This window comes from Pongo abelii, chromosome 11 (assembly GCF_028885655.2).
Source record: "Pongo abelii isolate AG06213 chromosome 11, NHGRI_mPonAbe1-v2.0_pri, whole genome shotgun sequence".
Taxonomy (NCBI): Eukaryota; Metazoa; Chordata; class Mammalia; order Primates; family Hominidae; genus Pongo; species Pongo abelii.
This window is the reverse complement of record NC_071996.2, coordinates 71,762,645-71,776,060: the sequence shown is the minus strand read 5'-3', so window position 1 is coordinate 71,776,060 and position 13,416 is coordinate 71,762,645. Positions and strand designations below refer to the sequence as shown.

The following is a 13,416-nucleotide window of genomic DNA, read 5'->3' as shown; positions in this document are numbered from 1 at the left end:
TGAGGCAGGCGGATCACCTGAGGTCAAGAGTTTGAGACCAGCCTGACCAACATGGTGAAACCCCATCTCTACCAAAAACAAAAAAATTAGCCAGGCGTGGTGGCGTGTGCCTGTAATCCCAGCTACTCAGGAGGCTGAGGCAAGAGAATCACTTGAACCCGGGAGGTGGAGGTTGCAGTGGGCTGAGATTATGCCACTGCTGTCAAGCCTGGGTGACAGAGTGAGACTCTTTCTCAAATAAAAACAACAACAAAAAAGGAAATATTAGCATGTATTATGAAAATCTAAGTACTATAATAAGAGTTTATTGCAAAAAGTAAATATGGTAGTATGGTTAAATAAAGCTTTAATTGGGTTCCTAACTCCGTTCCTGAATAGAAATTACTATTTCTGAGGGTATAGATAAAGCAGTAGTCAGCAAACTGTGGCCCGTGAGTCAAATGCAGCCTGTTGCCTGTTTTTGTAAATAAAGTTTTATTGTAACACAGCTATGCCCATTTATTTGTGTATTGTCTATGGCTGCTTTCATGTTATAGTGGCAGTGTTGAGTACTTGTGAAACCATATGCTCTGCAAAGCCTAGAATATTTATTATCTGACCCTTTACAGAAAAAGTTTGCCAACCCTGGATTAAAGGATTGGAAATGAGCAAATATATACATGGCAAGTAGAGTTAGGTAATGAAAAAATGTATCAGTAACATATTTCACATTGGCCTGATTTCTCTAGAGGTGGTTTGAATCAGATATAGGAACAAAATATGTGTGTCTTCGTAGTAGCATTGATAGTTCAACAACAGACTTTCAACTACATGAAATCAATAATTTGTGATCATTCTCTACTTATTATACTATCTTCATAAAGTTATCTTTTTATTCTAGCATTTACATAAGGCCCAAAAGGAAATGGACTTTTGTTTGGTCACTTTTAGAAGGTCCATGGGATGAAAACACCTACATTAGTTAGAAAGACTAAGGAAAAACTTCATGTTAACCTTAAGCACAAAGACCATTTGATAACAGCAATAACAACCTGAGATGCTGCTGGTGCTCCCTCTTTGCTACTTTTATCACATTGGGGTAGAAGTTGTGCTATGAAAATGTATATTTAGAGTGTTTCAAGTAGGTATTAAGCATTTAGAGCTTCAGATAGAAAAGGAGGGACATTCTGGAAAATATAACTTTCAGTAGAAAGTCGGTTATGATGTTGCTATGAATTCTAATCTACTTTAGAAGCTGAAGATAGGCACTTTCTCTATAAATTTGAAGATGCAATCTCTATAATTCCTAGGAATAAGAATTTATTTTTCTAAGCCTACACTGGGACATTTATAATCTTGGAAAAGACAACATATAGTGACCCAAACTTCAACCTTATATATTTTGTTCTGAATTTGTAAAGTTCTCCTTTTTTTCTTCTTGGTTCTCCATTGATCAGCATGCACTTGCATTTTCCCGTAGGAAATCTTTATTTCACCAATGCCTTTGTTTCTGAAACACTGATAGAAGTTCTGCGGATCAATACTACTTACCGCCGTGTTCTTCTTAAAGTCACAGTGGACATGCCTAGGCATATTGTTGTAGATCCCAAGAACAGATACCTCTTCTGGGCTGACTATGGGCAGAGACCAAAGATTGAGCGTTCTTTCCTTGACTGTACCAATCGAACTGTGCTTGTGTCAGAGGGCATTGTCACACCACGGGGCTTGGCAGTGGACCGAAGTGATGGCTACGTTTATTGGGTTGATGATTCTTTAGATATAATTGCAAGGATTCGTATCAATGGAGAGAACTCTGAAGTGATTCGTTATGGTAGTCGTTACCCAACTCCTTATGGCATCACTGTTTTTGAAAATTCTATCATATGGGTAGATAGGAATTTGAAAAAAATCTTCCAAGCCAGCAAGGAACCAGAGAATACAGACCCACCCACAGTGATAAGAGACAATATCAACTGGCTAAGAGATGTGACCATCTTTGACAAGCAAGTCCAGCCCCGGTCACCAGCAGAGGTCAACAACAACCCTTGCTTGGAAAACAGTGGTGGGTGCTCTCATCTCTGCTTTGCTCTGCCTGGATTGCACACCCCAAAATGTGACTGTGCCTTTGGGACCCTGCAAAGTGATGGCAAGAATTGTGCCATTTCAACAGAAAATTTCCTCATCTTTGCCTTGTCTAATTCCTTGAGAAGCTTACACTTGGACCCTGAAAACCATAGCCCACCTTTCCAAACAATAAATGTGGAAAGAACTGTCATGTCTCTAGACTATGATGGTGTAAGTGATAGAATCTACTTCACACAAAATTTAGCCTCTGGAGTTGGACAGATTTCCTATGTCACCCTGTCTTCAGGGATCCATACTCCAACTGTCGTTGCTTCAGGTAAGTGCACTCCAGGTGCTGCTTGTCCTGCAAGTAGGCACAATGGGGTCAACACACATGGATGACTGAGTGTTTCTAATGCATATGAGACTCTAATGTCTTTGTGTGTGCTTGTGTGTATGTCTGCTGGTATGTGTCCAGGTATAGGGACTGCTGATGGCATTGCCTTTGACTGGATTACTAGAAGAATTTATTACAGTGACTACCTCAACCAGACGATTAATTCCATGGCTGAAGATGGGTCTAACCGCACTGTGATAGCCCGCGTTCCAAAACCAAGAGCAATTGTGTTAGATCCCTGCCAAGGGTATGCCATCATCTTCTTTGTTATATTTCTGTCTGCTTATTTCTGGAAAAAGTGGGGCCTGAAATTATGTTCATAGATAGCCAGTGTGTTATGGGCTTATAACACTATGACTACAGATTCAAAAGTGAAAGCATATTGAGTGATTTTACCTGGAAAGGAGGGTGCAGCGCATAGCTCCCTTTGACGGCAGAAAGGTTGGCAACATACTAGGAAGTCAACACCCTGACTCGCTAGATACCTTTTGGACGAGTTGTATAAGTAGAAATGGAGTTTCTTTTGCCATGTTACTGGCAATTTGCCATTAAAGAATATTGTCCTTTTTTTTTTTTTTTTAAAGGACTATGAGGTTCCCTGTGAATTAATTATTGACTCCTTTTGTATGACTAGGTACCTGTACTGGGCTGACTGGGATACACATGCCAAAATCGAGAGAGCCACATTGGGAGGAAACTTCCGGGTACCCATTGTGAACAGCAGTCTGGTCATGCCCAGTGGGCTGACTCTGGACTATGAGGAGGACCTTCTCTACTGGGTGGATGCTAGTCTGTAGGTGTCTCTGGTTACTCATGTGGGTGTTAAGAAGAGTTTTTCCTTCCATTTCCGAAGAAGAGGGATTTGCATCATGTGATGAAAATATAACATGCCAGATAGACATTGCCGAAACATAGAATCACAGTTTTAGGAACTATGTTTATATTGGAACTTGGTGAACATACTGTGAAAATTTATCTATATCATGCATTGAATAGTTATGAACTAAAAGACGTCTAAAGATGCATTGCTAAATATATCTATAATTTCAGCTATAATTATAAATGTATTTTCTCAATTTAGAATTACAAATGGAATTACTCAACTTACATTCTGCAGGCCCTAGGTAACTGCTATAAAATCTGAATGACTTTTAAATGCCCATTGATATTATGTTTTTTTCTGGGCTTTAGCATTCAATGTCTTCTAGAAAATTCTTTTCTTCAGTCTGACTTTTTGTCGTCTTTTCAAATAGACTCTTTCTTCTCTGGCAAGCTTCTCCTCAGCACATTTCTTAATATTTTCCTTTTGTCAACTCTAATTTTGTATGTAAACTTCTTCAAGTACCCCGCATATGTCTCACATTCCAGTCATCCTAATGGAATAGTTGAAGGGATGAAATGATTTTGTTTATTATGGCTGGTGTCTACATATCAGGAACCTTAATTTTTCTTGCATATTTCTTTGGAATTTTAGTCTTGTGATGCCAAGCACCTAACCTCCTGATCTTTTCTTTATTCTCCTATTTGAAACAAAGCAGTGATGCTTTGAGTCTAAGCTTGGATTATTCTAGGTAAACACCTCAAGGCACTCAATAAATATCAAATTGAAAAAGTCACTAAGGAAGTGGGATGGAAATGTTATTGTTTTATTGAGAGTCTGCTATGTGCTCAACACTGAGTTCCATGCATTACATGGATTATTTCATGTTTTCCTGTTTCTAATATCAACCTGGTTCCTTTTGTAGGATTACTATTCATATTTGGAAGTCAATGATTTTATATAGGCTATTGTTTGATAAGCAAACAAGACCTCCCATCACCAGAAGAAATATTTCCAGCTGCCGTATGCCCCACTTGAAAAGAAAGTTTGGGGCTTGTGTAAACAATGATGAGGCGCATGCATTGGGTTGCCAGTTGAAAACTTAACTCATTTGAGATTTCAACTTGTAAATTTTTTTTTGCTTCATTTTAGGCAGAGGATTGAACGCAGCACTCTGACGGGCATGGATCGTGAAGTCATTGTCAATGCAGCCGTTCATGCTTTTGGCTTGACTCTCTATGGCCAGTATATTTACTGGACTGACTTGTACACACAAAGAATTTACCAAGCTAACAAATATGACGGGTCAGGTCAGATTGCAATGACCACAAATTTGCTCTCCCAGCCCAGGGGAATCAACACTGTTGTGAAGAACCAGAGACAACAGTGTAACAATCCTTGTGAACAGTTTAATGGGGGCTGCAGCCATATCTGTGCATCAGGTAAGGCATTGACCATGAAAATTAGAACATGGAGAATAATGATCACAATACCAATTGGTAAGGAAAGCTGAAGTTCTCACAAGAGAAAAAAATTCAAATTCTCCTTGATGTCAGGGTAATTTATAAAACAGACCTGGGGCTATATTTTGAGAGGAAGACTTGGCAGGCTTCTTTTCTAATCTATATGGAGCCCTTTTATGAAAGCATTTTATTTTATTTTATTTTTGAGACAGAGTCTCACTCTGTTGCCTAGGCTGGAGTGCAGTGGCGGGGTCTCAGCTCACTGCAACCTCCACCTCCTGGGTTCATGCAATTCTCCTGCTTCAGCCTCCCTAGTAGCTGGGACTACAGGCACACGCCATGTCCAGCTAATTTTTGTATTTTTAGTAGAGACGGGTCTTCACCATGTTGGCCAGACTAGTCTCAAACTCTTGGCCTCAAGTGATTGCCCACCTCGGCCTGCCAAAGTGCTGGGATTACAGGCGTGAGCCACAGCACTCAGCCTATGAAGGCATTTTAAATACAAGCTTGATGGAGATAGAAAGAAAGATGAAGGCCTTGGCTGCCCTACTTCATGTCTTGACTAGGAATTCTGTCAGTGAGCCTGCCTTCCTTATAAAAGGATTTACATTTTCTGCTTAAGAGGTATTATTTATAGTTTGAAATATTTCTGGTGATATTTGTGGGTGGGATCATATGTGCTTCATTGTGCATTTTATAAAGAAGAACAAATTCACGGGAAGATGTGCCTTTTGATGTTGTTGCTTTGCAAATTTTGCTGAGAAGAGTCGTTGATATTTCCTGTTGTTTAGAAGGAATCGGCACATTTATTAGAAATTGGTGATTGCTCTTCTTGATGGAAAAGTGACTCAGAATATAGTTAAAAGGTCAATGGGCAGAATTTCCATGGCTTGTCTTAGGGAGCATTTAATGTAGAAGCTGTTGCAAGTGCTATTGTGGAGGGGTCAATGTGAAGGGTGGCTGCATCCATCTTTTGCTTCTTCTGGGATTATCTTTCTTCAGGTCCAAATGGTGCTGAGTGCCAGTGTCCACATGAGGGCAACTGGTATTTGGCCAACAACAGGAAGCACTGCATTGTGGACAATGGTGAACGATGTGGTGCATCTTCCTTCACCTGCTCCAATGGGCGCTGCATCTCGGAAGAGTGGAAGTGTGATAATGACAACGACTGTGGGGATGGCAGTGATGAGATGGAAAGTGTCTGTGGTGAGTTGGACTCTTGGCGCTTTTGGTAGGAGCTAATGGCATCTTGATGTCAAGTGTTTGGTATGGAATCCTGCTGTGTGTGAATGTGTTTGAAATGTGTGCCTAGGCATCCTGGTAGAGCAGAAAAATGTTTCCTCTGATAATCCAGACTGTTTCTGTTAAATCACCTCTGTAGTGGTTAAGAGCACAAGCACAATCATCATCCTGGTGATCGCATTTGTAATCTGTATAGACCTGGGAAAGTTACTTAATATCTCAAGCCTCAGACATCTCATCTGTAAAATGGAGCTACTACTAGGGTTCTTATGAGGAGTAAGAGAAACAATATGTAAAAATCCCTTAGCATGAGGCATGGTGCATGCTAAGCCTGGCTTAGCTTGGGACTAAGGAAACGTATCATTTTACTAATTTTCATAGCACAAAGGTCATTATTTCAAAAATTTTATGAAAATAACTTCCAATCCTCAGCTTCCATCTGAATAGAGTGAGTAAAACACAGTGGACTTTCTCAGGGAGTTCTGAGGTTGGTTACCTTTTCCTAGCAGACTGTGATAGGGGCTAGGAGTTTTTATTTTCCTGAAATAAACTATAATTGCATGCTTTTCTGTGATTGAGATAAACTGATATTATAGAGAAATAGAATGACTTTGATTTGTGCTTAAATTACTTGATTTGTGCATAAAACAATTTAAAAAAGGTATACAACATATTTTGCTTAATCTAACTAATTAAAAGTGTTATCTCACTTTGCATGCAGTCCGTTTTGCGGCGTTTTTTGCCTTGGAAGGTAAATTCAAAGTGTCTCTTTTATTTAATTGTATCTTTTTAAAAATTAGGATAATGCTTTAATCAAGAGGGTTTGTTCTCATGTTTTTCCTGTTCTTAGCACTTCACACCTGCTCACCGACAGCCTTCACCTGTGCCAATGGGCGATGTGTCCAATACTCTTACCGCTGTGATTACTACAATGACTGTGGTGATGGCAGTGATGAGGCAGGGTGCCTGTTCAGGGACTGCAATGCCACCACGGAGTTTATGTGCAATAATAGAAGGTGCATACCTCGTGAGTTTATCTGCAATGGTGTAGACAACTGCCATGATAATAACACTTCAGATGAGAAAAATTGCCGTAAGTTTATCTTAAGTGCTTATTGTGATTTTGGGTCTGAAGTCTTGGATCACAGGAGATGAAATTATTATATAAAAACAAAGGCTTTCCAAAAAAAAACCCCTAAGTATTTATCTAAAACGTAAATTTTTGGCTAGGCGCGGTAGCAAGTATCAACAAATACCAATCTTGTTTCATTTTTCTCTCCTTTTTTCTAGTATTTTAAAGTGACTCCTAGACATGCACTTCACTGATAACATTTTGGAAAATAACTACCATGCCATTATAATGCCTGGCAAAATCAACAGTGCTTACTAAATATCCCTGAGTACCTAGTGCATGTTCAAATTTTGTCACTTATCCCCAAAATGTGCTTTTACTGTTCTCTGTTCAAGTTAGGGTTCAGATGAGATCTGCAGCTGATTTTGATTGTTATAATTCTTCAATCTCTTTTATGCCACAACACTTCCCACTTTTTAATGTCATTGATTCATTAGAAAGATTAGGTGACTTGTCGTGTAGAATATCTCACATTCTGGACTTGACTAATTGCATAATTGATCCATTTAATTTATCTTATCCCTCTTATTTCCTATGAACTGGTATTTAGACCTAGAGTTTTGATCGTAACAGGTGCAATTCTTTGGGTAAGAGTATTTCAGAGGTGGAGCTGTGCGTTTCCTGTTGCATCACCTCATGAGGCACATGATGTTTGGTTGCCCCACTTTAAGTGGATTCTGGTGTTAGCCTGAATCATCTCTTATGAAGCTCCCATCATCCTTTCACCCAATGGTTTTAGCATCCATGGGTGGTTGTTCCGTAAACCCATTATTTCTTTAAGAGTTATGAAATGGGCTCTTTAGAATTCTAGTGTTCCTGCTGCATTTATTAGCTGAAGTTTGATAAAGAAGACATTTCCCTTATCAGCTTTTGTTGGTAATTAGAATCTACAGGATAAATACCTTTTGCTTGTCAATTTTCAGAGTAGTGAGTTGGTGACAAAGGAGAATTAACTTTTTGTTTAGTTTAGTTTAGTATTATATTGAACTCTTTGATCTTCATGTATTTGATGAGTTTTAATACACTGCTGTCAACTGTTTTTTTGGTGCCCAGTTGTCCAAACTTAGGCCAATGGGAGTCCTTAACTTGGATTTTCTGTTCTTTGACATGACCCCAATCCATCTTCTTATAGCTCAAGCTTGTCTTATATTTCCTGTCCCAGTCCTGGAATTAGCCACTTATCCAAGGAGACCTCATTCCCTTTGTGGTACTTAGAAATTATCACAGGGTTGAGGTGCTCATTCCTACTTAGCTTTCATTGCTTCTAGTCCTTTTCAATGGTCAGAACTAGGAAATACAGTTTTTAAGGAAAACAAAAAAATTTTTTTTTTTTTTTTGAGATGGAGTCTTGCTCTATCGCCCAGGCTGGAGTGCAGTGACGCGATCTCAGCTCACTGCAAGCTCTGCCTCCCGGGTTCACGCCATTCTCCTGCCTCAGCCTCCTGAGTAGCTGGGACTACAGGCGCCCACCACCATGCCTGGCTAATTTTTTGTATTTTTTAGTAGAGACGCGGTTACACTGTGTTAGCCAGGATGGTCTTGATCTCCTGACCTCGTGATCCACCCACCTTGGCCTCCCGAAGTGCTGGGATTACAGGCGTGAGCCACCTAGAAGAAACTTTTTATTGATATTTCCCATTTAAATTTAAGACTACAGGTTGTTTACATTTTAGATTTTATAATTACATCTCTTCTTATGCTTAAAATCATAGTTTCTCTTGACATTTAGTTATTTGTTTTATTATATAGTAATTTCAAAATGCGTATAATAATTTCAACATTATTATAACCACTCAGATAATACTATTAACAATAAATCTACTAAGTGCGAGATTCTTCTTGCTTTTTAGATTATGTCCCACTAGAGATATGCAGTCAAAATATTTATTTTAAAGATATTTGGAATTTTTTTTCCTGCAGGTTTGTGCTATCAACCTGATATATAGTTAGCTTTATCTACTGCTGTTTCCAAATTTTATTTTATTTTATTGATTTTATTTGTACAAAATAACATACATAGTTCCAAAGTTAAAACTACATGACGAGGTGCATTTATAGAAGTCCTTCATTTCTTCCTCTCCTTTCTGCTTCCTCTGTGCTCTTCTCAATCTATCCAGAGAGATGACAATTTTTGTTAGTTTATCTTTTCTTTGTTGTTACTGTTTTTAATATAAGCATCTCTCTCTTGCTACGCACACACACATACACTTATATCGTCCTTTTTCTTACACAAAAGTTAGCCTACTGTTTTGAACCTTGCTTTCTTACTATTAACAATATATCCTGAAGATTATACTGTCATTACTTATCAGTATATAGAAATCTTCTTTATTCCTTTAATAGCTACATGTTACCCCATTGTGTGGAAATGCCATAGTTTATTTTACCAAGAGTTGGAACTCTTGTTGATACTATTAATTAATGAAAACAGATGATTTAAGTTACAAACCAGTGTCTCCTCTCCCTTCTCCCCAGTATCAGCTGGAAATATGTCTTTTTACTACAGAATCTATAGGTAACATAAGTATCATGGATCCTGCCTTTCTGATGGCTTTGAAAATGCTGCCCTTACAGTGGTTTGAGTTCTACAATAGATCTGTTAGCATGGATATTGTTCATAATACATATTTGGTGGATATATTCCTAATATTTATCTGGTTGTCTTTTTCAAGCTGATCGCACTTGCCAGTCTGGATACACAAAATGTCATAATTCAAATATTTGTATTCCTCGCGTTTATTTGTGTGATGGAGACAATGACTGTGGAGATAACAGTGATGAAAACCCTACTTATTGCAGTGAGTAAGATAAAACTGCTTTTCTTTCTATCATTCCAGAGATGCATGTTGTGAGCTAATACAAAGATATGAAGCGTGGGTATTCGGGCTGATTTCAATTGTCATTTCACTTTGACCTTCTAAGTAGAGGTGGTAGGCAGTTGCTTTCGTATGTGATTGCAGGGGTATGAGAAACTCTTTCTCTCTGTTCCCTGGCTGGAATTCCCAGACCCCGAATATTTCTTCCAGAGATCTGCTACTATTGGAGAGCCATTTCTCCCAGTGTTGAAAGCCTTTCGCCTTCATGTACTTAGGCAGAATTTGCCCGTTAAGCCCTTACAATTTACTCTTAATGTTATTATAGTGGCCATTAGTAACTGAAAATTATTTTTTTTTCAGACAGTCTCACTCTGTCACCTGGGCTGTAGTGTAGTGGTGTGATCACAGCTCACCGCAACCTCTGCCTCCTGTGCTCAAGCTATCCTCCCATCTCAGCCTCCTGAGTAGCTGGGATTATGTGCATGTGCCACCATGCCCAGCTAATTTTTGTATTTTTTGTGGATATGGGGTTTCTCTGTGTTACCCAGGCTGGTCTGGAACTCCTGGGCTCAAGTGATCCACCCATCTCAGCCTCCCAAAGTGCTGGGATTACAAGTATGAGCCACCGTGCCTGACCGGTAACTGAAAGTATCTTTATATCCCCTAGATGCGTTTGAATTTCAGAAATCTCTATTTCATGTTTAGCAATTTGGTTCATTCAAACAATTTCCTGTACTTATAGCTCAAATTAAAAGGCCTTTCTTAAGTTTGATAACTTTGAGACTATTAGTGTAAATAGATACATAATTTAAGGATTTAGTGATTGGCCTTCCCTGTTCTGGGTATATGTAGTTAAACTCTTGTCACTGGTCCCCTCCCAAGGAAATCAAAGTTCATCATAATTATTTGTCACCAAATTAGGTGGAGCACAGGAAGAGGAATCTGTTGTAATAACAGCAGCACAAGGAAGCAGAATTCAGGATGCAGCCACAAGATAGAGCTAGACAGATAGGTGTTATTGCTGACTTTTCAGGGACCTCTGCTTCCATGTCAGTTCTCCCCTGGCAAATCATCAGATATCAGGGGCCAAAGCAAGATGGCCTTATAGACCAGAAGAATTACAAGACTTGAATTAGATGTGCACCCACATAACAATTTGGAAAATGCATATAACCAGAGCTACCTACAGTTACTCGAGAAAAGAGTCAATATTCAAACATAGGCAGAGTTTCCCACTTACTCAACTAAAAGTCTGGTATTCCAAGGATGAATACGAAGATAACTTTGCCAACTTTCTAGAGTTATTATCTAACATAGCTAAAAGGTTGTGTGTGGAGTGAGCTTAGATATGATCACATTATTGTTTTGCTTTTAATTATTATTACAATGGAATTTATTTAATTTTACATTATAGTAGAAAAAATAAAACCAAGACTTATAATTCGTGATTTCATTTATCACAAAGACAGTTCTTTGGTATTTCTAACAAATATAATTTTTTTTTGATTTCTGGAATCTAGAAAAACAAATTGGGGAATTGGGGCAGGATTGACTTCCTTCTGTCTCCCATACTTCTTCCTCCCCACAGAAAGCTTACACAAGCATCCATTTTCCAGGCTCAGTCTTCCTTTTTTGGTAACTATTATCTAGCTCAGAGATAGAGGCAGATTGTTAAGACTGATGGGAACATGCTTGTGTTTTGCTCATGGATTTTATCTTCTTTCCCTCCCGCAGCCACTCACACGTGCAGCAGCAGTGAGTTCCAATGCACATCTGGGCGCTGTATTCCTCAACACTGGTATTGTGATCAAGAAACAGATTGTTTTGATGCCTCTGATGAACCTGCCTCTTGTGGTAAGAGAGTAAGCAAGCATGAAAAACATCACGATGCAGCTAGACAACTTCAGTCTCTTCCAACCGCTTCAAATACAGACCAGGGTCATGGCTTCTGAATGCTTGGACTTCCTGTCCCAGCTTTCATCTGGAATGCTGACACTGCTCAGCGGATATTCATTAAAGACCTGTTAGTGGAGAGCACTGTGTGGGGAGCTGATCAGGATACGGAAGCTGCTGATTGATGCTGATAAAATGAAATTATATTGGTGATGCACCTAATACAGTGCTTAGCTGGTAGAACTTAATTTTAGTTGGCTCTCAATTGAAGTTTCTGAATTTGGTTGAGTGCTGGCCCAGAAAGCTGTCAGAGGACCCAAAAGTGATTGGAGTCATATACATGGGGAAGGAGTATATTAGGGGCATGCATCCTCTTCCTGTTCTCTCTCTGTGCCAGTTTATGAGCACAAGAGGCCCAAGAAGTTGCAGGGGCCTTTGGTTGTATTCCTGGGGACAGTTATGCCCTGTTTACATTTAGAGGCTGCTATTTGCCTTCACAAATTCTAATCTATATCCATGCACATTTTTTACATAATTATAAAAATATAAAAATACGATCTTCTACATTGCTTTAAAAAACCTGTCAATAAATCATAGTGCTATATAGGAGTCAGAAAACTATGGCTGTGGCCAGTTGCCTGTCTTTATAGACAGCATTTTACTCAAATGCAGCCACATAACATCTATGGCTGCTGTCCCTCTACTATGGCCACGTCCTGTAGGTGCAACAGAGACCATAGGGCCTGTAAGCCTAAAATATTTACTATCTAGTTAAAAAGTTTGCTCATCCTTGTCTTCATACTGCCTTTTAATGACTATAATATTCCATTGAGTGGTTGTAGTATCATCGAATTAACTGCCTCTATTATTAAGCATTAGGTTGCTTTTATTTTATTCCTCTATTGTATATATCATTGCAGTAAATATTAACATCTTATTTAAAACATTTTATTTTCAGGATATTTTCTTAGGATCATTAGTATAGTTTTATAGCTGAAGTCAAACTATTTTCAGTTCCAATTTTCTCTCAGGTTTAAATTCTGTGTTGGAGAGTGGTATTTGGAGTGCTTCACTAAGTTCTTTTTCCCCAACACTGAAAGTTTTATAGAAAGCAAAGGGCACATAGAGTTTTGAGGACCTGTAAAGGAAATAATTAATAACTACTAGATGAGTAGAATAGTCTTAGAGATTGGTTCAAATGTATGAATTATTGGTTCAAATATATGAATAATTAATATGAGTCTTTAAACTTCTCTATGGTAACAAAAGCCATAGTAATAGCAGTGAGTACCAATGACCTGATATATTTAAATAAAAATAAGCACATAATCTATATATGAATATATCCTCATTGTAGTAAAGTAATAATATTCAGAAATTATTTTAAAGAAATAATACGATGTACAAAAAAGTAAAATTTACGTTTTTTCATCCTTCTCCAATCCCCTCACTCTTCAAAGATAATCACTATTAAAAGGTTGAGTGTGAATTTGCCTTACTTTTATCTTTTATATATCCTACTTTACTTTTATGTATCTTGATATATAGATTTTAAAAAAACAGATGGAGTCTTACTATACATATTTTCTGCAATTAGTTTTTATTTTTTA

General features: G+C 38.3%; 1 protein-coding gene across 3 annotated transcripts in view; it reads left to right on the top strand.

The window, feature by feature from the left end:
* Positions 1–13,416, top strand: part of LRP2 (LDL receptor related protein 2) — a 232,305-nt gene that overhangs the window by 150,639 nt on the left and 68,250 nt on the right. For all 3 annotated transcript variants that reach the window (XM_024243330.3, XM_054549456.2, XM_054549457.2), the window contains 8 exons: positions 1,460–2,380; positions 2,522–2,687; positions 3,075–3,233; positions 4,413–4,702; positions 5,726–5,929; positions 6,816–7,058; positions 9,770–9,895; positions 11,648–11,767. In XM_024243330.3, the coding sequence (XP_024099098.3) occupies positions 1,460–2,380; positions 2,522–2,687; positions 3,075–3,233; positions 4,413–4,702; positions 5,726–5,929; positions 6,816–7,058; positions 9,770–9,895; positions 11,648–11,767 (2,229 nt within the window). The remainder of the gene's footprint in view (positions 1–1,459; positions 2,381–2,521; positions 2,688–3,074; positions 3,234–4,412; positions 4,703–5,725; positions 5,930–6,815; positions 7,059–9,769; positions 9,896–11,647; positions 11,768–13,416) is intronic.